Source organism: Haplochromis burtoni, unplaced genomic scaffold (genome assembly GCF_018398535.1).
Source record: "Haplochromis burtoni strain Fernald_Lab_line unplaced genomic scaffold, NCSU_Asbu1 Contig_6, whole genome shotgun sequence".
Taxonomy (NCBI): Eukaryota; Metazoa; Chordata; class Actinopteri; order Cichliformes; family Cichlidae; genus Haplochromis; species Haplochromis burtoni.
This window is the reverse complement of record NW_024582367.1, coordinates 1,678,090-1,703,052: the sequence shown is the minus strand read 5'-3', so window position 1 is coordinate 1,703,052 and position 24,963 is coordinate 1,678,090. Positions and strand designations below refer to the sequence as shown.

General features: G+C 38.8%; 1 protein-coding gene and 6 non-coding genes across 7 annotated transcripts; 6 read left to right on the top strand and 1 right to left on the bottom strand.

Annotated features, from left to right (window-relative positions):
* Nucleotides 1-2,714: 2,714 nt before the first annotated feature.
* kctd2 (potassium channel tetramerization domain containing 2) lies at nucleotides 2,715-13,072 on the bottom strand. The gene is made up of 6 exons (XM_005913738.3): nucleotides 12,365-13,072; nucleotides 11,852-11,960; nucleotides 11,676-11,767; nucleotides 11,420-11,515; nucleotides 8,783-8,908; nucleotides 2,715-5,834 (listed from the first exon to the last, which is right to left on the bottom strand). The coding sequence occupies exons 1-6, from the start codon at nucleotides 12,728-12,730 to the stop codon at nucleotides 5,805-5,807; spliced, it is 819 nt and encodes a 272-aa protein (XP_005913800.1). The 5' UTR covers nucleotides 12,731-13,072; the 3' UTR covers nucleotides 2,715-5,804.
* Nucleotides 13,073-14,380: 1,308 nt separating this feature from the next.
* Nucleotides 14,381-14,452, top strand: trnad-guc. Its single transcript has one exon. It is a non-coding gene; the product is annotated as a tRNA-Asp (tRNA).
* A 921-nt stretch (nucleotides 14,453-15,373) lies between these two features.
* Nucleotides 15,374-15,445, top strand: trnad-guc. Its single transcript has one exon. It is a non-coding gene; the product is annotated as a tRNA-Asp (tRNA).
* Nucleotides 15,446-16,165: 720 nt separating this feature from the next.
* Nucleotides 16,166-16,237, top strand: trnad-guc. Its single transcript has one exon. It is a non-coding gene; the product is annotated as a tRNA-Asp (tRNA).
* A 1,873-nt stretch (nucleotides 16,238-18,110) lies between these two features.
* On the top strand, nucleotides 18,111-18,182 carry trnad-guc. The gene has a single exon. It is a non-coding gene; the product is annotated as a tRNA-Asp (tRNA).
* A 532-nt stretch (nucleotides 18,183-18,714) lies between these two features.
* Nucleotides 18,715-18,786, top strand: trnad-guc. The gene has a single exon. It is a non-coding gene; the product is annotated as a tRNA-Asp (tRNA).
* A 1,061-nt stretch (nucleotides 18,787-19,847) lies between these two features.
* On the top strand, nucleotides 19,848-19,919 carry trnad-guc. Its single transcript has one exon. It is a non-coding gene; the product is annotated as a tRNA-Asp (tRNA).
* The last annotated feature ends 5,044 nt before the right edge of the window (nucleotides 19,920-24,963 follow it).

The window sequence follows — 24,963 nt, the reverse complement described above, 5'->3', positions numbered from 1 at the left end:
TTTATTCCACACTCAAAGGAACCAACAAATAGTCAGTGAGCCACAATTTAAAACACAGACACATTTTATGAATAAAAACCAGACTGGGTTTTTGTTAAAATTGTTACATGGTAGACAAAATTCAGAAAATATAAAATAAATAAAAGTGAAACAAACAATCAGACAAAATGTTTTGTCGGCTTCCAGACGTTTCTCCACAGTCTCAGTTAACAATATTCACATTTGACATCAATACTGTTGATAAATGAACACAAAGTAAGTTAATAGGTGACATTATCAATACGTCTAAATGAGTGTACAAGTGTGCATGTCCACAAACGCATGCAGGTGTTTACAGGTTAACTGGCAAAATGATCAATCAATTAAAAAAAAACTTTTTTTTAGTTTTGTGTTGACCTGCAGGTCACATAAATGCTATATAAACCAAGGTTATGGGGGTGGAAACGTCTGCAATATCATCAGTAGGGTAATATGTGATTAAAGCTAACTCTTGTTTCTACTTTTAAGATCAATTGACGTGACAAAGATACAAAAACGACAAAGAAACAGAAGTTGTGAGTAGGCGAATACGTCGACTTGTAGACCAACTGTTCCACTTAAAAAAAATCTACACCTACAAACCACAGAGCCATGCCGTCCCTCTGCTTCCCACCACCATGCATCACATTTAGTTTGCACTAACACAGAGGTCAGACAAAATCCAGTACACGACATCTCTAGTACAATGCATGCTCTCATGTTTTCACAAGTAATTTTTTGCAGATTTGTTAACATTGCATGTTATTTGTTGAGTAACTAGCACAGGTGAACGTAAAAACAAACAAACAAACAACCCCCCCCCCCCCCAAAAAAAAAAAAAAAAAAAAAAAAAAAACCCCCCCCCCCCCCCCAAAAAAAAAAACAAACAACAAAAAACAAAAACAGGTCAAAAGTTGTTTCTCTGTTTAAAGAAAATATGGTTTGAAGAAAATATTGAGATAAACACACTGCCAAGTTTAGCTCGGTCAGAGGTTCCCAACTTTTTTGGTTGCATATTTCTACTTTTTAAAAACATTTTAGCTTGTCTGAACAGTTTATTTAATTCCTCAAGAAATAAAACAAAGAGTTAACATCAACACGCTAACACTCTCACAGTGGCTAAACAAAACGCTGACATTATTATTGTAGAGCAGGACAATTTAAAAAATAAATTATTGTATAACATTCTGTTTCATGATGATCGGGTGGTTTTGTTTATTTTCAGCTAAATTATATTTAAATTCAGGGGGAAAAAATTAATCTAAAGCTTTGCTAGTTACTACATGAAGATAGTGTGGCTAGCTCGATGCTAACAAGAACTTAAAAGCTAATTAGCTTAACACAGAGGTGGCAGTTAACAATAAAATTGATATTTCCAAAAGAATCTTCTGATTGTGTGTTTTTTAAATAAAAATGTGTTAAACCCATTACACTGAATAATTAGAATTCCAATTTTGGCTTTAAAATGCTAATATCTACTAAACAAACTTTAAATTGACAGTTTTATCATTAAAAATGTTTCTTCTTGTTTCATAAATCCCGTGTATCTTTTTCCTTTATAGCAGTAGCTAGCCCAAACTCCCACCCTACCAGTCTGTGATATATTTAGTTCTATTTACAATATTTTTATATTTTAACTTAGCTGAATTAAACATTTAATGAATTAAAAGATAAAATTTTGTTGTATTAATGGGAAGCTAACGACACTAGCAAAATATCTGCGATGATGCTTTTTTTTCAGGCTTCTGTACTTGAACGTTTGCCAAGTAATCACCTCTTTTGTCATTTTAAATACCAACATTTCCAGTCTATAAACTGACTGATACTCCTAAGCTCTTGGGCTAAAAGCAACATTGAAAGAAAGTTAAAAAAAAAAAATCAAGTTGGGAACCACCAAACTGCAACCATGGTGAGACCAAACCGGGGTTCACAAGGGTACGTTAAGTGCTTTAAATATTGGTTACACACACTTCAAAGTGGGGCCATTGTAGGTAGCGTCAGCATGCAGGTCAAGGAGAAAAGAAGCTGCCACAATACAATAAGTTTGACATCAAATTAATTGCCAAGTGCATTTTTGGAGTTTTACTAAGATACGAGCAAAAAAAAAAAAAAAAAAAGGGAAACCAGCTTGGACTGGACTTCCTGTCGTCCACTCCACCAACAATGCCAACAAATCACCACAACAGAAATGTAAAACCTCCAGGAGTGTGAGAGATTGTGGTTGGATTGAGCTGGAACGCAATGGCACAAAGAAAGCAGCAATTTGTAAAATTTACATATAATAAAATAACGCCAAGGGTAGTGTTTCCGTTTGGTTCGCCTCTTACGGAAACACCAACAATAAAAACCAGGATAAAAAGACCACAGTATACATGATACCTCAGATACGTGCCTCCTGGCTTTTTTAAGGTATGAGAGGCACATTATGATAAGAGGGGAGTACAACTGTGCACAACACAGGTCAAAGGCACAACACTGGACAAAAACGAAGGGAATCAACACCCAAGGTGCTTCGAATGGGCCAAGAAAACCACAAGGGAGGAAACAAAAGTGCTTCTGAATGACATGTTTGGGCATTTTTAGCAGTATTTTTAGCAAGTCTGCTCATGACTGTGGTCTGTTGAAGAAAACAGCACAACACACTCAATAGGTGAAGATATATATATATATATATATATATATATATATATATATATATATATATCTCTCAACAACAAAGAGGAAGTCACATCAAAGTTTGATCAGGGAGCGTAACAACAGCAGGTAAGGTACCATTTTTCCCCAATACAATGCATTATTTTTCCCCATGCTTGGTACAACATGATTGCATCAAATAAATTCTTTATACAAAGGATGGATTACCAAAGGGGTCAATGCCAGTAATAGGTGTCTGCGATAATGACAGAGCGTTCCTCAGCTTTGATTAAAATGTGAACAACATGATTCTCAGTTTTCCTTCTGATATGTGCAAATATGGCTCAAACTTTGCATCAAGTTGCTCACATGAACGAGCTGCATTTACCCCAGATGGTGAAATGATTAGTCACTGACAGAATAAATAAAATATAATAATTAATTAACAAATGTGAGTCACTGATGGAGCAGAAATAGAATATCGCTTTTCAGTGTGAGAATTAGGTGCATTTCTTCATCACCTGTTAGTAAAATTGATTTTCTTGCTCATAAGCAAATGAATGAATACTGGCTGAACAGTTACTGATTATTTGAGTAAAAAGGATTGAAAATAGGCTCAAAGGTGAGAGGTGGGCCATCTGAAGCTAAAATGTAAGAAGTGAGATGTGTGACTAAGAAGTACAAAAAGGTATTTTGCTATTTTATTGGATTTTTCTTTTTAAAATAAATGTGACTAATTACCCAATTTTGATAAGGCCCATGAACCCATTTTGAGCCATCTGGACTCCAGAAATGTTTTAAAATTTTCATTATGTGATAAACTACAAATTAGGGAAGCACCGATCCAGTTCCAAACCAAACTATATTTAATTTACATAAATATGAAAAAGAAAAAGCAGAAAACTGAAAGATCAGTTGTCCTTTCTGCTTGATAAGTGACTTGATATCCAATTGTGGCAGATTAAAGGGGACCTACTGTGCTACAGTAGTGGGTTCTATCATCAAGCTGAGTTAAAGTTTCATGAAATGAGGTGAGCTTATGTACAAGTAATCCCAGGGAGCCAAAAGTTCAGTTTGTCTTTACGAGGGGCAGCCAATCAGACTAGAGTCCAGAATCCGGGAGCTAAAGGAGCTTGTTTCAGTTCAAGGATGAGCTAAGCGGCTGAACCAAGGCCCAAATGTAGGACAAATAAGGATTAGTCTGAAATGTGACTGATGCAAAGCTCAAGAATAAAACTCTAGAGCTAAAATGGCCAAAACAGATCCCCGTTTATTTTCTGTCAACTGACAAATCACCGTTTTCGCTTTAGTACGAGCCACTTCACTTGCACATGTGCACAGATTAAGGCTTGACTTATACTTCTGCATTACAATTTTGCTAAGCTGTTGTTAGCATACACAGTTCTTTCTATGCCACTAATAGTTTACTAAAAAAAAAAAGCAAAAGCAGGCAACTGACACTGAATTATTCAGGCAGGCTACTTGCTCCTAGATTAGCCCTGTAACCCCCATAACCCCATTATATGCATTACGTTCGCAAAAGTAATATACTCCATTATTCACCACCAAGCAGCTGTTACAGTGTGGAAGTATAAATCAAGCTCACATCCTGGCCTGTGTACAGAAGATTTCTATGTTGTTGCAGTGTTTTTGAAAGCGTCAAAAACAGCACAATAACATATCAACATAATGTTAAGCACAAGAACAACACACTTTAGCCAAACTACTAAGGCTTCGCTCTCGAGCTCATGAAAACTGAACTCACTTCCCGGCTGGCAGCGTTGTTTACACAGCGTATAAAACTCAGGTATCTCAGGGCTTTAAGCGGTGAGCGGTACAGTTTAGCTTGCGCCACGGTTGCTACAAGTGCTGCAGAGTGTAAGACAACACAGTCATTTTGGTGTGGCAACAAGAGGCAGCTGCAAAGTGAGCGAATATTGGCAAAGAGAATAGCACGAGGCCCGAGAGGAGAGGGGTGCTTCAGGGTTTTGAGGCAGCATACAGTCTGGCCACAGTCCAACCTCCGCCACGCTTTACTTGGACAAATGACAATGACAGTAGTTTTCCTTATCCCTAATTACAATTTTAAGATATGCAATAGTTTAAAGTTGGATATTTAAGAGAAAACTTACCGGTGTTATCTTCTTTTTTTCTTTGAGGAACACTACAGAAAACGTGCAGCTGAAAAACTGGTGATATTTCAGGATGAACAGAAAGCAGAGAGGCACTGCATACACAAATTCACACCCGTGTTAACGGGTGGGAAAACTGATATTTTCTCCATTGTTTAAATAGACTCAACCACCAGAATATGTAAATATATCACAACTATGATACAGAAATCAATAATTACACCATTTGCATTCAATTTTTCATATAATTTCATCATGTAGCCTATATAGATTTATATAGATTCCTCACATGCCTTGACAAATTGTACACTAGTGTAGGTAAGTCCGTTTTTTAGTCATGTATGTTCTTTTCTTACAGATCAAAAGGAGCCACTGGAGACTTCTTGGTTCGCGGAAAAGATGCCGCTCCAGGTTAGCTCATAATGAGTGATCGGTCCGTGCATCATCCGCCTGCGACTGCTCCGTCTCGGGCTCCACCTGCAGAGGAGTCGATGCTCTCTCGGTCAGTAAGTGGAGTGTTTTCATTCCTTTATGTCCTTTGAGAGTCCTGAGGAGGTTTCTGCTAAATCAACAGAGCCAGATGTGTAAGACAAGAGGAAATATCCCGTCTGATAACGATGATGGAGATCCAGAATCGAGGTGGAGATGGAGACGATGATTTCTGGTAGCTCTGTCCGTCCAACTGAGAACAACAAGAGGCTAATATCAGCGTCGTAGCCTGCGCTCCTGTCACACTGTCCAACAAAAAGCTGCAACGAGGAAAAGCCCTGAACCTGTCGTCTCTCTTCCAAAGTGAAGAAGGAGAGACGAGACGACAAGCCTGGGTCACGTTGTAGCACTGAAGGATTGTGGGGGACGCCAACAGCGCCCGCTGTGGAAAGGCACACCAGAGGAGAAGGGAAGGGGCGGATGATCATGATGATGATAGTAAAAGGTGGAAGGGGGTTTATGAAAAGTGAAGAAAATGTTCGACAACAACGTGGTTGTTGCTGATAAACTGTTGTTAAGCTCAGGATCTCTTCACATCCGCGAGCCTCGCTCCTGAAGGATCTGCGAAAGGCAGACAGGAAAAAGATCACTTTCAAACATTTAAACAAGACGTTTAAGAAAAAGCAAGGAAAAAAACAACACTTTGAATTTTGAGGGTTTTTTGCAATAAAAAGGCAGTGTTAGCAAACCGTTTTTCCAGATGAAGTCACAGGATAAAAGTAATTTAGTACACTGATTAAACTGATATAAAAAGCAGTGGTGTTCAGGTTCCTGCACAGACAGCATTCTCAAATCTTTGCTTTTTCCCTTCAGAAACTATGTGTCACATTTGCTGAGACATTTAGGAGAACAAAGAGAAGGTCAGACAGACTGAAATGTTGTAATCCAGTAAATATTTCAGCAGTCAGTGTGCTGTACTCCACTTTTTACAACTTTCCACTCTCTATGCCATTGCTTTATCCAGTGCACTATAGTATTTTTACTGATATATTTAACATATTTTTAAAATAATTTAATCCTCTGTTGAGCCAGTTGTAACAAAATTTCATTCCTTGCATACTTTTTCATAATGAATGCAGATGCAGAATCACTGCTTGGGGTTTTCATCCAGCTAAAATCTGTCCAAAACAAACAATTAGTCAAAGCAATCTGAGTTTCCTTTTAGCATTAGCTTCCCTTTTTCAGCCAGAGCATAGGAAATTATTTAAATTGTTATTCGCTGAGGGAAAAACCTGGACACCATAATTATGGATGTGAAACTGAGGATGCAGCACGCCAGTATCCTGATACAGATTTGTAAATCTGAATTATACCCTGCTTTAGCACCTATTTTTCTCTAAAACAGGAACTAATTTTCAAAACAAGCAGCATGTTGGATTTAATAAAATATGAAACTAATGATTAACAGCATTAGATTACTTGGAAAGTTAGTGGATCAAGTGAGAAGTAGAAATCTTTCCCGAAAGACTTGTATACAACGTAGACTACAGGAGTGGCCCCCTGCTGGTCATTTGCAAGAGTGCATGTTATAAAAAAAAGTTTATAATGAATACTTGGTCGATAATGCTTTATAGTTGAGAAAACATGCTTTCATTGATAAATAACATCTGGTAAACCAACTCAGTTCCATAAAAAAGACACAAGAGGAATGAATGAAATCCGAGTCTTTGCACTGATTTCATGGATATGATCGCATACATGAAAATAATCTTGCAGATCTTGTTAACTCACTGTTAAGCAGGTAAGAACTACGAAGATAAGCGATACCAAATGATTTGAACACAACAGCAGCGGGTCAGTAAAGTTCAGAAGGTTCTTGACTTTTGTGGCATCCTGGCTGCCAGCACACAGACTATTTCTAGCTGAGCTCATCCATACGGTTATATTTAGCTCCTGTATTTGTTGTAGCGTAAGCTTCCACATTAAGTATTTAATACAGCACAATAAACTGAGCTACGGTAAAAGTATAACATGAACTTTCCACCAAGTGAAGGTCTCAAACTTCAGAAAATGCATTTTTCATACAGATGCATTTTGACTTTCAGAGAGGCTGCTTGTGAAAAACACCCAAATGAACAGAAGCCACATGAGGTGGTAAGGTCCACTCTACCCAGTCTTATCCAGCATGGACTGGTTTATGGTCCAACAGTCAAATATTTTCATTAGGAAGGTTCCTCACTGAGTCAAGTAAAATGGAAGTATAATTAAATTCTACAAACACTAAGGAAAGTGCTTCAGTGCTACCTTTATTACCCATGTTGTATCTACTGTAGTTCGGGTTAAGCACTTGAATTGAGAGGGGGAGGATTACACAATTCAGTTGACCAAACTGAAAAATATGAGATTTTACACACTGAACCTAAAATAAAGGCAGAAGTTGGCGCATCTCTTCAGCAGGAAGTGAAAATAAACTATTCAAGTTTTATGTCATGAAACATGTCGAGAATGGATGTTTTAAATTAAGTTCCCAGCACATAACTTTAATCTCTTAGACAACACTGTGAGTAGCTTTTGTCTCTGGGTTTTAGTCAAGGATGGTTTCAGGCCTGAAGTGAAAACTGTGGATGTAAAGCGCTACAGACCAAGGTGGAGCAGTGTGGACGTTGTATGTAAACAAGATAATAATTATAAAAATATGTTTCTTATTATTTTGCTGTAGCCGGCTTTTAAAAAAATTATTTCTGTTAGTTCTTAGTTCTGTTACCACAGGATGGGCTAAGAATCTTGCCCTGGTATTGAAAATAGCATCGATTATGGATCATTTTCCAGGGTATCGGAATTAAATTTGAAATTCAAGTATGGACCCTAAACCATCAGGTCACCGTGCTGAGACTGACTGATGTTGACCGAGCCCAGGTTGTTGGCATGCTGGATGCTGGCAGCATGCCGGAGAGAAAAGAATCAACAGCACATCCAGACACCTGTGTAGGCTGTATCTCGCATTAAGTGTCTTGCATACAGCTTTACTGCACTGCCGGTCGTTAACATCCATTTAAAAACACAAACTTATTGTGGGATGCATTTAATTCCACTTAATAAGCTGTTTCACTCCCTGTTCTTTAAGATTACAAACTAGATAATGAAGTAATAATTTTCCACCAGTGATCCTCTTTTATATGAAACATTTCATGGGGTGACGTATCCACGATGCGCTCATTTTTTGCCCATCTTTGGGGCACTGTGGTTTTAACACAGCAGACTCACATCAACAACATCTGGCCACATTATTAAGGAGTCTAGCGTCAGAGCAGTTAGCTTCTCTCTGAGCTCATTAAAACCTCTTCAGATCTTTTAGTGACCTTGTGACATTTTCTATCGAGTCAAGGGAGACTTATGGGCAAAAGGAAGTAGGATTTAGTGTTTTGGACGATTCAAGTGCAGCTTTGGTTCCTACACATGGATCCTGTAGCTTCTGTGGCTTATAAACTGGCTTTTAATACACAAACACGGTCCTTCGCTGCAGTTAGATGTTCAGACAGCCTGAACAACGGTATGAAATGTCGACTTACCTTGGCCTTCTCGGTGGGCTCAATGACGATGCCATTAGTGGAGTTGTTGAGTTCCCGGGAAACTACACACAGAAATTCAGCCTGGTCCTCATTGCCATAGTTATATGAGGAGCCGATGCTTATAAGCTGAGGGTGGAGATGGGAAAAGAAACAAAAGATCCGGAGTTAAAAGAGAGCCTACTTTTCCAAGACGTTTCACACTCTGCACCTTTTCAGTCAATAACTTGTGTTTTTTCCCATTTAATTTAGTTCTACCATGCTATTTACTTTTGGTTGTTGTCGTTTTACTTTTGGTTGTTGTCGTTTTACTTTTGGTTGTTGTCGTTTTAGAGAAACTGTTGAAAATGTCTGAAAAACAACAACAACATAAAAAAAAAAACCCAACCCCTAATCAAACAAAGAAATATTCATTATATAAAAAAACAAAACAAAAAAACAACTGAATGATTTTAAGTTTTCCTATTTTGAATACTCAGCCTGAAAAAAGGGATTAGATACAATTAATAAATGACATTTTATTTGCCAATATAGACTTACGGCGATATTTCAGCACATATATCACTGCATTTCTGTAGTCTGTTCTAGGGCTGCCACAAACGATTATTTTGATAGTCGACTAGTCACCGATTATTTATGCGATTAGTCGACTAATCAGATCATCATCCACTGCACCAGCAGCATCTGCTCTTATATAACTATCATTAGCTTACAGCTTTAAGCTTTTAAGGTGCTAACTAAAAATAAAGACAAGATGATAGTTTATTCAATTTTAATGGAATTTGCAGATTGTTTCGGTAAAGTTTAATAAACTCCTTGCTATCTAAAATATAACAGGACACCGGAGTATATTCTCCAGCATCTCACACTTCTGATAATCAGCTGTCTGCTTGACGTTTATTCAGCTGTGTAAAAACTATAACTTTAATCTCAGCCAAACCGATTTACTCAGGAACAAATAAAATACTAAAAAAAAAAAAAGCCAAACAACAACATTTTTAATTTATCTAAGTGACTCATATATATTTAACCTGAGTCGCGAAAGACGGCGGTGGGTTTGAAAACAATTTGCGGGAGTCCGGTGTTCTCACGGCGCTAGTGACCTAGCCCCCGGCTAGCTATCGAGCTAGTGGGTAACAGACGTCTCCGAAAACGTCTGAGCACTTTTGAAAATATGTGGTGTCCTGATAAACTGAGCCGATATTTGAGGTTTACACAGCTACATTCTCGCCTGAAAATATGTTAAACGTTTATTTTGTGACCCAGAAAGAATAATAAGAGTAATATTAAAACTAACTAGCTACCGCCATTGTTGGAAACTAAGCTGGGCTGCGCTATGAATTCTGGGACACAGCTGCTTCTTCTTCTTCTTCTTCGGTGTTTAACGGCAGCTGGCATCCTTGTACATGCTGTGCTGCCATCTTCTGTTTCAGTCCGTTATTACACTCTTAAATCCTGCTATTATTCCTGCGTCTTTTTCGATCTTACAAAGCTTCAAACTACACGTCGACTATTAAATCAGTCGTCGACGATTTTGATAGTCGACGTAATCGTGACTAGTCGACAAATCGTGGCAGCCCTAGTCTGTTCATGACCTCTTTCTTTGCCCTACAGCAAGGATGGCCACCCTGCAACTCAACTCCTGTGACTCACTCTCGCTTTGACAAAAGACTTGATGGATATCATTTTGGAATTTTAACTTTTTATTTATTTAACTTACCCTGGCTACGGTTTCCAAAGACGTTAAAATCACTGGGGAAACTCAAAAACAAAATAAATCAGCAGTCTGTGGACAAGCAGGTGTGCCTTTACAGCCAAAGCCGCTGGCTTATGCTTTGTTTATGGTGACCACATTGGCTTTGTTGAGCACCAACTGTGACATGCCGGTGCTTGAGGGTGGTTGAAGATTAAACATTTGCCCCTAGCAACTGGAGGATGCCAAGGGTTTGCCAATCGGTCTCTAGACGAGTGTGACTGAGGCCTTCAGGTTATTTTTCACAAACATGGATAGAGCTCAAAGTTTCCTGCAGAGCTTTATAGCAACTGCTTCACAGTAGGCCTAAAAGTGCTACTAGTTCTGTCATGTTTGTTGGTAATTTAAAAAAGGCAAATGAGTTGTGTTATTTTAGCTCTTTAAATTTAATAAATGCAACAAATGTGGTATTTTCTATTAAAGTTAAAAGTACCAAATAGTCATAATCAGACCTTTGCGGAGTAGTCACATGTGGCAATGACTAGAATTATTTACAGCTATTACTAATGTCAGGGGTTTAATTCATACTTACCTTCATTATAAGGTTCAAAGATCTTTTTCTTTTTGATTTTTTTTATCTTTTGAAGATCAAAAAAATTGATACAGGTTCATATTGATAATACATGATTACTAATATAGAGGAAACTACAAGGTGACAGAGTCCGACTGCATACAGATTCAGGTCAAGACCAAATGAAGTACTTTTAGTATCCATTCCTGCTCATGATTAAAACATTTTGTACCCCAGTCTTTCCTGTGTGGAAATAAATACCTGACAATGTGCTGGCATACATCTCAGGGCAAGCGGAGCTTAAAACTGCGGCGTTGAATCAACTAAAGCGTGAACTAAAAGATGACATATATTTTAAAAGCTGCGTTTTCTGCACCTGCTCAAACTTCCAACCGTCCGACATAGTTGAGACCATCTGCGTGAGTTCCTCCTCTTGGCACTGTAGTACTCGATACACATGCTTCACAGGGCCCTGAGGGACACAGCAAAGGCACGCAGAGCATTACTGAAAAAGCATCAACAATCTGCAGGCAGGCACACATTTTGTTTGAACACTTTACAAGCTAGCTGGGTTATATTTGCACTGGAAGAAAGTCAGCCACTAAGACTTATTTTGGTTTAGTTTTGTTTACCTGAGATGTCCGGTTCTCGTTGTCCCGTATCCTCTCTTTCACCAGCCTCACCAGGGAAGCAATGTTGTAGAACTCGGCTTCCTCCAGAACGCCTGAAACACAAATCGAATGAATGTGTTATTTGGTGTCTGAGATGCTGCTCACTGACAGCTCTGCATTATGCTTTTGTTTTTTACCTTCTTCTGCCAGATTCTTATCCATAATCAGTTTTCCATGCCGAAGGTAATTCAGGATAGGGCCAAAGTACGTGGGGTCTCTGTCGATTAGATATGCTCCTGTCTCGTCCTGCAAGAATTAACAGGTTCCAAGGAGCAAGTTTCATGTTAACAGAGGAGCAAGTTCCATGTTTTGTTTTGTTTATTTCTATTAAATTTCCATATTTTTTGTCTTTAACGTTGAAGTTCGCTAATGTAAAATTTGCCATTTTTCGTGTAATTTTTTCTCGCAAATGTGGGACTAATTTAGAAAATTCAAATTTTTAAAACTGAAGCGTATCGTCCTTGTGCTTTTACCTGCAGTAGTCTATAAACATTTTGTACAGGGCAGATGGATACTACTGTGGAAATTGATTTTTCACTTTTTAATTTGTGCTTTTACAGTTTAGTGTTCATGGTTTTTGTGTTCTTTGCGTCCCTTTGCTGTGTGAACCTGTGTTGTATGTATTTGTGTTTTTCTGGCGTCCCACTCACCTTGTCAGAGTCCAGGTCCGGGTCTTCCTGACACAGGCGGAACAGGAAAGATTTGGGGTCCCTGCACAGCGTCTGTTTGGTGGTAATGAAGTAGGTACCACCGACGTTAAGCCGGACCCAGCGGGAGCCCGGCTTGTCCACTGGCTCGGACGGGGAGCTGGGATTGCTCTTCACCGGGAACCCAAACACAGACCTTCCGCCGCCGCCGCCGCTGCAGCCTGACACCCCACCCGGGCTGAGTTGGCTGCTCCGCGGCGGAACAATGAGGGTGGGCGACGCCAGGCGCACCGAGCCCCGGATGTCGCGGTGCTCGGGCTGCTCTATGGTGCCAGCACCGGTAGGTTCCACAACATGCAGCTCAGCCATGTTTCCTCTCCGTCTGAAGAACCAGTCGCACAGCCGCACGGTGAGCTAACGACACACTGCGGGGAAACAGCCTCCCTGAACCGCCTGGTAAACACACCGAGGATATTTTTCTCCTTCTGACGGGCTGCCTGCTCTCATCGGGGCGTTGCTGCTCGTAGTCGACCGCCTCCACCTCCAGGCCAAGAGATTAGGACACAAAAACGACTATGAGAGGCTGCACAACAGGAGCAGCATCGCGTTTAACCGTTTCTCCAAAAGCTAAATTGGTCATTCTCATCTATTCAAATGTTAACCAGAGAAAAGGCATTTCTTCCGGGTTGTAACGTGATTACTGTTTACTTCCGCCGTGTCACGGCTTTTCAAAATAAAAGCGAATTCAGCATGCAGAATTATTTATTATTATAGAATTATTAGGCAAATTATTTATTTTCCTTGAACGGGCATAAACAACAGAATATCGCTTTAAATTCTGTTATGTAAAGGAAGGAGACCTTAGCCGTAATTATATACAAACCAATCATACTTATGTGCAAGAATGGGGCTTTTATGAACATTTTTTGCTGCTTTAAAAAGGAGCAATATGAAATACGAAATCTAAGGTTAAACTCGGAAAATATATTTAAATAGTTATGAAACAATCACAAAGTACAAATGAAAGCCCTAAAGAGTTAAATTTTTAACTTGAACCTCTCATTTGCTCTCTTAATTGCTATGGAAGCACTAAAGGTGTACTTAGTAAGGTGGAAATAATTAGGGTTGGGTGGACAAAAAAAATGTGGGAAACTGGAAACAAATACAAATCTTAACATGACATGACTATATACACTTACGTGTTATATGTACTATTTTCATTTTATGAACGTTTTTTCTGTAATAAGTGGAGTATTTCTGATTCATAGAAGACCAAGGTGTCTTTGTGTAAACACGATGTCAAATTAAACTTGGAGCGCAACTAGAGTCCAAGTCTGTCAAACAAATGAGAGAAAAGGAACTGAAATGGAAAAACCACATGAACCACACAGGATTTGTAATGACCTTTAAGCAACCATTCAGGACTTTTTTTCTTTCTTTTTTTTTTACAGTAAAACAAAGACATGGCTTGTTTTTTTTTTCTGCTGGGAGTGCTTTTACTGCTCACTCAGCAAACTAGCTTTCATGGGGGGAAAAGGAATTGAGATTATGAGATATGGATGAAGTCCATGGGAGTGAGGGAGAAAGAGGTTCTCATAGTGTTGATGATGGTATTAACTTCGGCTAATCTTGAATGGTATGGGACAAGGGGTGAAATGACTCCTCAACACACTGTTACTACCAGCAAGGCACATATCACAAAAACTCCTTTCACATGTAGCTAAAGGCATTTCCTGAAGGTCAAGGAGTGATGCGTCCTCGTCGGGGATTCGAACCCCAATGTCCCGCGTGACAAACGGGGAGAGTCATCACTATACATTTATATAACAGCGCCACAAGACCATAGTGGACAAAAATATATTGCATCCGTAGTGGTTTAGGACTCCCATAGAGAATGAATATGAAACAGTTGAGGGCCGTTTAGTAAATCTAGTGTTAAGTAAACAACTCAAGCGAATATGTCCTAAAGTATACGTGATGCAGTGAGAAAAAGAACAGCGTCACGCACATTAGTCGCAGTCCTCGTTAGTATAGTGGTGAGTATCCCCGCCTGTCACGCGGGAGACCGGGGTTCGATTCCCCGACGGGGAGGCATTACATTTTCGTTCTTGGAAATGTTAAAAGTTAGACTGCACATGATGGGAACGCCCCATATACAGAAAGGCACCCTCAAATAAAATGTATTATTATTATTATTATAAGACATCCTAGATCTGAAGTAATGAAATATTCTTATTAAATACTATGTTCTTTATATAGTTGAATGCACTGACAACAAAATCACACAAATCACATTTCCTTTTCACTCTTGGAAATTGTAAAATTTACACTGCACACCATAGGTCGTCAACTATTTTGATGTTTCAGGGGTTCCTTTAAGACGCTAAGGAGTAAAACAATATTAACACTCCTGACAGTTACTGATCTTTTCTAAACTCTAAACTTTAATATTCTGGCGCTGTTGAGAGTTTATCTATTATATGTCAATTATGTTTGTTTTGGAGGGTTTGTTTTTACGTTGAGGCGTCTACTCATTGTAGTCTCTTTGCCCGCTGTTATTTACACGTTAAATTCGATACACAGAAACACGCGTGCACAACTTAAAACGTATAGTGGACATTATTGTGGCCACTATTTTATTATTATTATTACCATTATTATTTCTGTCTTGAAATAGACCAGTTTGAAATGATGAATTACAGATGAGTGTAAACGGTTTTATAATGCCCTCAATGACTCTTTTAACCACAATCATATCAATATCATTACAATCCAACGATTTCTGATTTTGGGTTTTTTTGTTTGTTTTATTTGCTTTTTCGTTGATGGTAGAGAACTCTACGTTGAGGTATCTAGTCATTCTAGTCTCTTTGCCCGCTGTTTACACGTTTGATACACATAAACAGCCGTGCACAACTTAAGGTATCGAAACGGGGAAACAGCGACACTATCCCATAGTGGACATTATTGTGGCCAGGATCGGTACTGCAACATGAAAGTCGCTGAGCACCTTCCTCGTTAGTATAGTGGTGAGTATCCCCGCCTGTCACGCGGGAGACCGGGGTTCGATTCCCCGACGGGGAGATATTGCCTTTTCACTCTTAGAAATAGTAAAAATTACACTGCACACCATAGGTCGTCAACTATTTTGATGTTTCAGGGGTTCCTTTAAGACGCTAAGGAGTAAAACAATATTAACACTCCTGACAGTTACTGATCTTTTCTAAACTCTAAACTTTAATATTCTGGCGCTGTTGAGAGTTTATCTATTATATGCCAATTATGTTTGTTTTGGAGGGTTTGTTTTTACGTTGAGGCGTCTACTCATTGTAGTCTCTTTGCCCGCTGTTATTTACACGTTAAATTCGATACACAGAAACACGCGTGCACAACTTAAAACGTATAGTGGACATTATTGTGGCCACTATTTTATTATTATTATTACCATTATTATTTCTGTCTTGAAATAGACCAGTTTGAAATGATGAATTACAGATGAGTGTAAACGGTTTTATAATGCCCTCAATGACTCTTTTAACCACAATCATATCAATATCATTACAATCCAACGATTTCTGATTTTGGGTTTTTTTGTTTGTTTTATTTGCTTTTTCGTTGATGGTAGAGAACTCTACGTTGAGGTATCTAGTCATTCTAGTCTCTTTGCCCGCTGTTTACACGTTTGATACACATAAACAGCCGTGCACAACTTAAGGTATCGAAACGGGGAAACAGCGACACTATCCCATAGTGGACATTATTGTGGCCAGGATCGATACTCAACATGAAGAACATTGTGCACCTTCCTCGTTAGTATAGTGGTGAGTATCCCCGCCTGTCACGCGGGAGACCGGGGTTCGATTCCCCGACGGGGAGGCATTTCCTTTTCGTTCTTGGAAATGTTAAAAGTTAGACTGCACATGATGGGAAAGTCCCATATACACTGCTCAAAAAATAAAGGGAACACAAAAATAAGACATCCTACATCTGAATGAAGGGGAGGCATTGCGTTTTCATTCTTAGAAATGTTAGTCAGACTGGACACCACTGGAAAGGTCCTCAACTATTTTAATGTTTCAGGGTTTCCTTTAACAGACTAAGTAATAAAATAATATTAACACTCATGACAGTTAGTGATCTTTTCTAAACTGTAGCCTCAAAACTCCTCCTGGACAACGCTTGGAGTGCTCAGGTAGGATAGAAAATTGCAAGTAAGCTACGATGTTCGTGTAAGCGATAACTGAGTAGACTGAAAATACAGAGAATAACAATACAGAAGAGAACAGTAGATTTTCAGCTGAGATTCCTGGCTTTCTTACTAGGCACTGGATTTTTTATACGCATTAGAATAATACCTTCTAAAGAATCATTGTCAGTGAACAAAGTAAGCATACAAAGAACTGAAGAAACCATCGCATATGCAATCAATATCATATGACACTTATTATCCTGCTGCTATGACTGACGTGAAGCTGAAGAGCAAGAGCAATTACGATTGACAGGAGGTTTTATTAGAGACACACGAGCTAAGCATGTTTGCAATTTCGCATAATTTTAATAAAGTTTAAATATTTCTTCAGTATTCGTGAACAGCAGAACTGAGACTTTCTTGTGGGAAGTCAGTTAAATATAAAAAAAACAAAAACACAGCGGCGACAGCGCTGTACATAACGGTAGACTTGTGCGTAATAAGCAAGTGAATAATGCAGAAAACAGAGATTTTTAGATGGGGAAACTGTTCTTGAAGTGTACTGAGAAAGAGAGAGCTGTGCATGAAGGTCATTTTACCGTGGTGGAAGCAAAACAGCAAAGAAGGAATTCATGACGATGTTATGTGAAGCGATATGAAGCGTAGTTTGGATCTTCTTTTGCTGCTGGTTCAGTCAAATTTGGTTGGAGAGAGACAAAGCCTACAGCTCAGAATCTAGCACAAAAAGATAAACACAAGCGCGACCGCCAAAGCAAAAGAATCTGTGAGCTGTCGGCTTTCAGCCATGACGGCGTTTGGATGAGGAATCACTGATTCCGATGCGTAGGCGGTCTGCCTTTGTGTTTATGTCTTTGTGCAGAATCCATGTACCTGCTCTCATTTACGTTTTAGCTGTTTGGTGGTTGTTGAAATTTTGTGAGGTTTAACCTGAGATTCTGGCGTTTTGGGCAAAATAAATTTATATTTAAAAATCTATTCAAGATTTTAATGAATCGATATCACGTTATCCAAGCTAGAATCGATTTTAATCGATAAATTTATAATCAAAACAGGGTCTGTAATTGTAGTCTCTCTGCCCACTGTTATTTACACGTTAAAGTTGATATACAGAAACACTCGTGCACAACTTAAAATGTATAGTGGACATTATTGTGGCCACTATTTTATTATTATTATAACAGTTATTATTTCTGTCTGGAAATAGACCAGTTTGAAATGATGAATTACAGATGAGTGTAAACGGTTTTATAATGCCCTCAATGACTCTTTTAACCACAATCATATCAATATCATTACAATCCAACGATTTCTGATTTTGGGTTTTTTTGTTTGTTTTATTTGCTTTTTCGTTGATGGTAGAGAACTCTACGTTGAGGTATCTAGTCATTCTAGTCTCTTTGCCCGCTGTTTACACGTTTGATACACATAAACAGCCGTGCACAACTTAAGGTATCGAAACGGGGAAACAGCGACACTATCCCATAGTGGACATTATTGTGGCCAGGATCGGTACTGCAACATGAAAGTCGCTGAGCACCTTCCTCGTTAGTATAGTGGTGAGTATCCCCGCCTGTCACGCGGGAGACCGGGGTTCGATTCCCCGACGGGGAGGCATTACATTTTCATTCTTTTAAAAGTTACACTGCACACCATGGGACGGTCCCATGTACACTCAAAAAATAAAGGGAACACAAAAATAAGACATCCTACATCTGAATGAATGAACGAATTGATCTTACTAAATACTATGTTGAATGTGCTGACAACAAAATCACACAAAAATTATTAATGAAAATCAAATTTAGCAACCCATGGAGGTCTGGATTAGGAGTAACACTGAAAATTAAAGTGGAAAAACACACTAAAGGCTGGTCCAACTTTGATGTAATGTCCTTAAAACAAGTCAAAATGAGGCTCAGTGGTGTGTGTGTGGCCTACACGTGCCTGTATAGAATTATGTTTCTTTTGGAGGGTTTTTTGCTTCTTTCGTTGATGGCAGAGAACTCTACATCGAGGCTTCAATTTAATACACATAAATAGGTCTGCACAACCTAACGTATCAAAACGGGGAAACAGCGACACTATCCCATAGTGGACATTATTGTGGCCAGGATCGATACTGCAACAAAAAGTGTCGGCACCTTCCTCGTTAGTATAGTGGTGAGTATCCCCGCCTGTCACGCGGGAGACCGGGGTTCGATTCCCCGACGGGGAGGCATTATTTTCATTCTTGGAAAATGTTAAAAGTTAGACTGCACATGATGGGAAAGCCCCATAAACACGCTCAAAAAACATAAAGGGAACACATAAACAAGAACAGATCTTCATCTTGTTGTTCTTTCTGCTTGCCTTATCACTATGGACCACAGAGCTTTCAGTTGCTCTGCTGCTCCGCTCTGGAGCTCACTTCCAAGACATCCTAGATCTGAATTAATGAAATATTCTTTTTTTTTTTCCTTTAATGAAATATTCTTATTAAATACTATGTTCTTTATATAGTTGAATGTGCTGACAACAAAATCACACAAAAAATTGCAATGGAAATCAAATTTAGCAACCCATGGAGGTCTTGATTTGGAGTCACACTCAAAATTAAAGTGGAAAAACACACTACAGGCTGATCCAACTTTGATGTAATGTCCTTAAAACAAGTCAAAATGAGGCTCAGGGATGTGTGTGTGTAGCTTCCACGTGCCTGTATGACCTCCCTACAACACCTGGGCATGCTCCTGATGAGGTGGCGGATGATTTCCTGAAGAGATCTCCTCCCAGACCTGGATTAAAGCATCCGCCAACTCCACCACAGTCTGTGGTCCATGGAGGATGGAGTGAAACATGATGTCCCAGATGTGCTACCTTCATGTTTTTAGTTTTTTTTTTTCACAGACTCAAAACTTTTCCAAGAACAGAGCTTTGAGTTTTCAAGTAGAATAGAAAAGTGCTATATAAGAACTAGTCCATTACCATTTACCTTACCTTTTACCATAAACTGTTTCCCATTCATTCTCTATGGGAGTGCTATATTTTTGTCCACTTTAGTCTTCCGGCGCTGTTGTGATTAATAAATGATACGTTAAATATGTTTGGTTTGGAGGGGGTGAGGGGGGTTGCCTCTTTCGTTGATGGCAGAGAACTCTACGTTGAGGCGTCAATTTAATACGCACAAATAGGTCTGCACAACCTAACGTATCAAAACGGGGAAACAGCGACAACATCCCATAGTGGACATTATTGTGGCCAGGATCGGTACTGCAAGATAAAAGTGGTTGGGCATCTTCCTCGTTAGTATAGTGGTGAGTATCCCCGCCTGTCACGCGGGAGACCGGGGTTCGATTCCCCGACGGGGAGGCATTACATTTTCATTTTCACAAATGTTAGTCAGACTGGACACCATTGAGTAGGTCCTCAACTACCTTGAAAAAGTAGACAATGTTTGTATCCATCTTTCTGTTCAGTATCAATAGTCCTAAACCATTTATGCTGCACTGACCCCTTTCCAGGGTTGGCTCTAGGATTTGGTGGTCCTAAACAAGATTTTATATGTAGCCCCAAAACTCTTCACGCACAGCACTTTGAGTGCTCAGGTAGAATAGAAAAGTGCTATATAAGAACCAGTCCATTTACCATTTAGATCCACCAAATCACGCACTGCTTTTAACTAGATGAAGACAAACACATACACACAAACTAGAAACAGCAAAGACCCCAGTACCTACCTCTGAAGATACAGTTATGTCGGAGAAAGCTAAAGAAGCCTGTGGTGCCTCAGTATAGTCCTCAGCTATGTTCGGGGAGGGAGTAGATGACTCTGAAGTTTTGGATGATGTCAGCAGTCATGTCAGCTGTGGTAGATGTGCTTGTTGTATCAGAAGAAGCTCCAAAATACTCCAGTAATGACCCTGAGAATTTTATACATTAGATTATTATTTTATACATAGGGTGGATGAAATTAAATAGGTACATTATATGAATTAGGTCTATACTTTAACCACAAAGCAAATGCATTTTAATATGCAAATGATCCATGAATATTAGTATGTTCAAATAGGATCTAAAATTAAATATAGTTAGAAAGTTAATGTTTACCTGGAAGAATTTGTGACAATTTGAATATTTCGTAGGTTTATATGAAATGTAAATGTAATTCTAAGTAACAAACAAAAGCTAGCTATTATAAATTATAAATGATGCTGCACTTCTACTTAAGTTGGCAATAAAATAGCAAGTAAAGCTTGTTCTAATAAAAAACACATTATGAATGAATAATAAACATATAATAACTGCATGACGTTCTAGCCACTGCTTGCAGTTGAAAATGACTGTGGCTATATTTAATTTCATTTGTTCAAAATTAATAGCTTACTCTAAGTTGTAAAACAACACAAACAACAAACGAACAAACATATACACGCACAGACACACATACAAAATAGCTAAGTAAGTAAGTAGCTTACAACTAAAACTACCATACAATCAAACAGGTTATTTGGTTATTAATTATGTTTACAATTCCTCTTGGGTAGGCTAACAAGCTGACAAAAACAAGCATGTTCTCAGAAACAAATGATTCAGACTCTTCAATGATTACGTCAGCAGACCAGATTCATATTAACTGTGGCAGTTAAATATGTTCAAACATAACTTTGACGTAGGAAACAAAACTGTCAAATTCATTCAGGTAGACTCAAAAATAAATCCATACATACCTTTTTTGTCTATCTCGAAAAAAAAAAGAAAGAAAGAAGAATATATATATATATATATATATATATACACATATGTGTGTGTGTGTGTTTTTTCGTCCTTGAGGCCCACTCCTAATTTTTTTAGTAGCCATCTATGAAACTTTAGGCTAATCTGTATCGAGATGTAGAGTTATGATGGCGCTGTTCTGATCTTGCTCAACTACGTAGACGCTAGAGCTAACCGGAAGTTAGTCGGGAGATACTTGGGATTTAAAATCTCCCCATGTAAACTACACAGATATTTAACAGGTGCTGATAGGCTTATTTAGCGTTGTGTGAACTCATCTGACAAGGGCTTAAATGTAGCAGAACTTTTATTTACATGTAAAAGCGCTTCAACCACAGTGCGTGCTAGCAACACAGAAAATCATGCCCCACCTCCTAGTGGTTGTGACCCTAAACAACCACATAGACTGCCTTGATGCATGCGCAATTGTCCAGGTAAAGAAATCTCAAAAAACTTGGTTCTGTTCCTATTTGGTTATGACGGTTTGCATATTAATGATCAGGAGACTGACCTCACAGCCCATTGTTCGTCAGTGGTGCTTGTTTCAGTCATTATGCTAATGTATTGTTTATAAGGTTGGGGAAACCTGCATTCAGCTGATACTGACGAAGTCCCTTGGGTGAGTGACGAAACGTTTCTCCCACTGAAAACAAAACGTGCAGATGAACAGAACCAACTTTTGGGGTTTCTTTCAGTAAGTCTCAGAAAATCAGTTTGGTTTCAGGAGAGGTTTCATGTTTCCTTTTTTAGTTATAGACTAAATTTTCCGGAAGAGGCCAAATCAAACAGAAAAACACGAAACTACTGAATCCATGTGCGTGGTTAAAAATTTCTTTGGGACCATAATCTTTTCTTATGAGGGCATACATACGGTCATATCATTCAGCAGAGGTCTGTACAGGATTTTGGCGGATTTGAGGATTACCACTGCCTTGTGAACTTGTACTTACAGGTTATCAGTTTATGGTAACTTTAAGTTATCAATCCGTTTATCTTTTTTTTTGCTCCTCATCCACATCAACGTCATGTTTAACGATTAACTGATACTGTGAATGTAAGCGACAGCGATTTATAGCCCGAAAAGTTACATAAATATAAAATAATTACGAATCATGTGATCTTTGCTTAAAGTGGTGATTATTAAGTGATTATTAAAGGCGACGTGTTGCATTTTTCCTCGAGTTTGATTGAGGAGAAATCATCCTTTCAGGACGGCCAGGTGAACCACGCCCTGACAGCGGCGATGAGGATGGTGATGAAGGAATATCTGGTCACACAGCTGGAGCACCTCCAGTGACAGAAGCTCTGGTTCTACATTCAGCCCACAATGCCCATGGTGGAGGAAGTCTCTTTGGTCGTGGATCTCCGCTTCTGCGTGAAAGAAGTACACACGACCCCATGATATCTTAGTGAACTAGAGACCCTAATATTTGATTTACTTCCATTAGTTAAAGAATTAAATTGTTAGTGCGTTTATTAAAATAAATTATGTTTTCTGCTGTTTTCACATTATCATAAACAGTAGGTTGATTTATATTAATTTTTCAATAACAGATACTAAAACTAAAGCTAGTTCCTCTTATTTTATTTTAATTAGTTTTTTTTAGTTCACAAAACTTATACATAAGCAGACATCTACCCGGGTTCAAGTACGGTAACAAAAGCAGTATTGTGATTTTAGAGAAAATGCCTGTTTTATGATTGATACATTTTTGCCAAATTGATTTTTAAAAGTAGTTATTATATTCCTATTTGTATTACAATTTGACTTTCAGCCCCAGCATTAAGATATTATTAACCTATTAACCTAATCTTATTTGAAATATTATTTTTGTAAGATTTTGAAACTTCTGCATTATCAGTGTGATTTTTTTCCTTCCTGACAAACATGAAGGAAGTAATGTTTGAAGAAGTAATGTTTGTTAACTCCTCCCAGAGACATTCATCTCGCACAATACATTTCATAAGCAATACTTTGCACAAAAGAGCCAAAATGTTACAATTTTTAACTAATATATGTGAAATTATATTTAATTTATTCTTTTATTTGTCAGAATATTCAATATACACTCCGGTTTAGATAAATAAATGCATAATTTTCTGGCTATTTTTGTATGGTCAGGCGTCACTGACCTGTAGGGGTCAGTGTGGCGCCGTCACTGCGCTGTTGGAGAAGAAGAAGAATTTGATAGTAGTGGGCGCGTTTGCTATCTGCCCCGGTGAACGCTGCAGAAAGGCGAGTGCCAGGTAGAGTGATGACTTCAGACTCTAGTTAAACCTGTAACGGGGCTTCATGTTACTGAGTTACGTTATTGTTTGCTTTTATGGCATTTCATGTTTCATTTGGCTCAGAGAGCTACTAGATAGCATCCCCCTCTGTAGCAGGCTAACTAGCCAGCTAGCGTAAACAACTGTTAGCTCTGCATCACCACTGAAAGACAGGATGTCATAAACATACAGCCGTTAAACCCTCAACTAAGCTTCAGCTGATATTTGTCAGTGTGAGCCGGCAGCTCTGATGTTCATATCCATTGTGACCGCCTGAGCTAAATTCTTTCTCTTTCTTTCTGCCCTCTCCTACAAAATAAAACCTCTTTGTCGTTATAGCAGCTGCTGGAGCCATGAGCGAGTTCAGGATCCACCACGACGTGAACGAACTGCTCAGCCTCCTTCATGTGCGAGGCGGCGACGGAGCAGAGGGCTACATAGACCTGCTCCAGAAACACAGGACCCCCTATGTCACCACCACAGTGTCCGCGCACAGTGCCAAGGTGGGCTATACTGTACTCCACTGTGTTTAACTGCAGTGCTTTTCATGGCTCATCAGTTAATCATTTAGTTTTTAATTTGCATCTGTCCTCTTATCAGACACCCAGTCAGACTGTGTTTTTCTGCACTTGGCACCATAGTAATGTTTGTTAACTCCTCCCAGAGACATTCATCTCGCAATTAACTTTAGCAAAATTTCCAAATGCATCATTATGACCAGTAGTCCTTCCAGATTTCACATGTACGAATGAGTACAGGGAGTTTGGTGAGGAGGCAGAAGGAGTACTTTAAGATTCTTATGAATGAAGAAAATGAGGAGAGAGAATGATGGGATAGATGGGGGACAGGTAGGAAATCAGGAAGTGCAGAGGATTAGTAAGGAGTAAGTGAAGGCGACAATGGATGGATCAAGAGTGAAAAGGTTCTTGGTTCAGATGACATACCTGACATCCCAATGACAGAGTATTGAAGTTAATCTTGTAGCGTGAAAGGATGCCTGAGGAATGGAACGTATGGCTTCATACCAAGAAAGAGCAGTACAGATGGGATGCTTGTTTTGAGAATGTTGATGGAGAAGTATAGAGAAGTTCAGAAAGAACTGAACTGTGTGTTTTTGTAGATCTAGAGACCGTATATGATAAGGTACTAAGAGAGAATTTGTGGTAATGCATGAGGAAGTCAGGATTGGTTGAGATGTAATCCCACCACCACCTTGAGCCCCTTTCTTGTTTGCAGTGGCCATCACTTCATCACTTCTCTAACGCTAAAGTTTTCTAACTTACTCTAAGTAGTTAAATACCCAATGTTCACAACAGATATGTTTCTTTGAATATTTTCTTCATATTGCATGTTGTGTCACTTTCAGGTCATA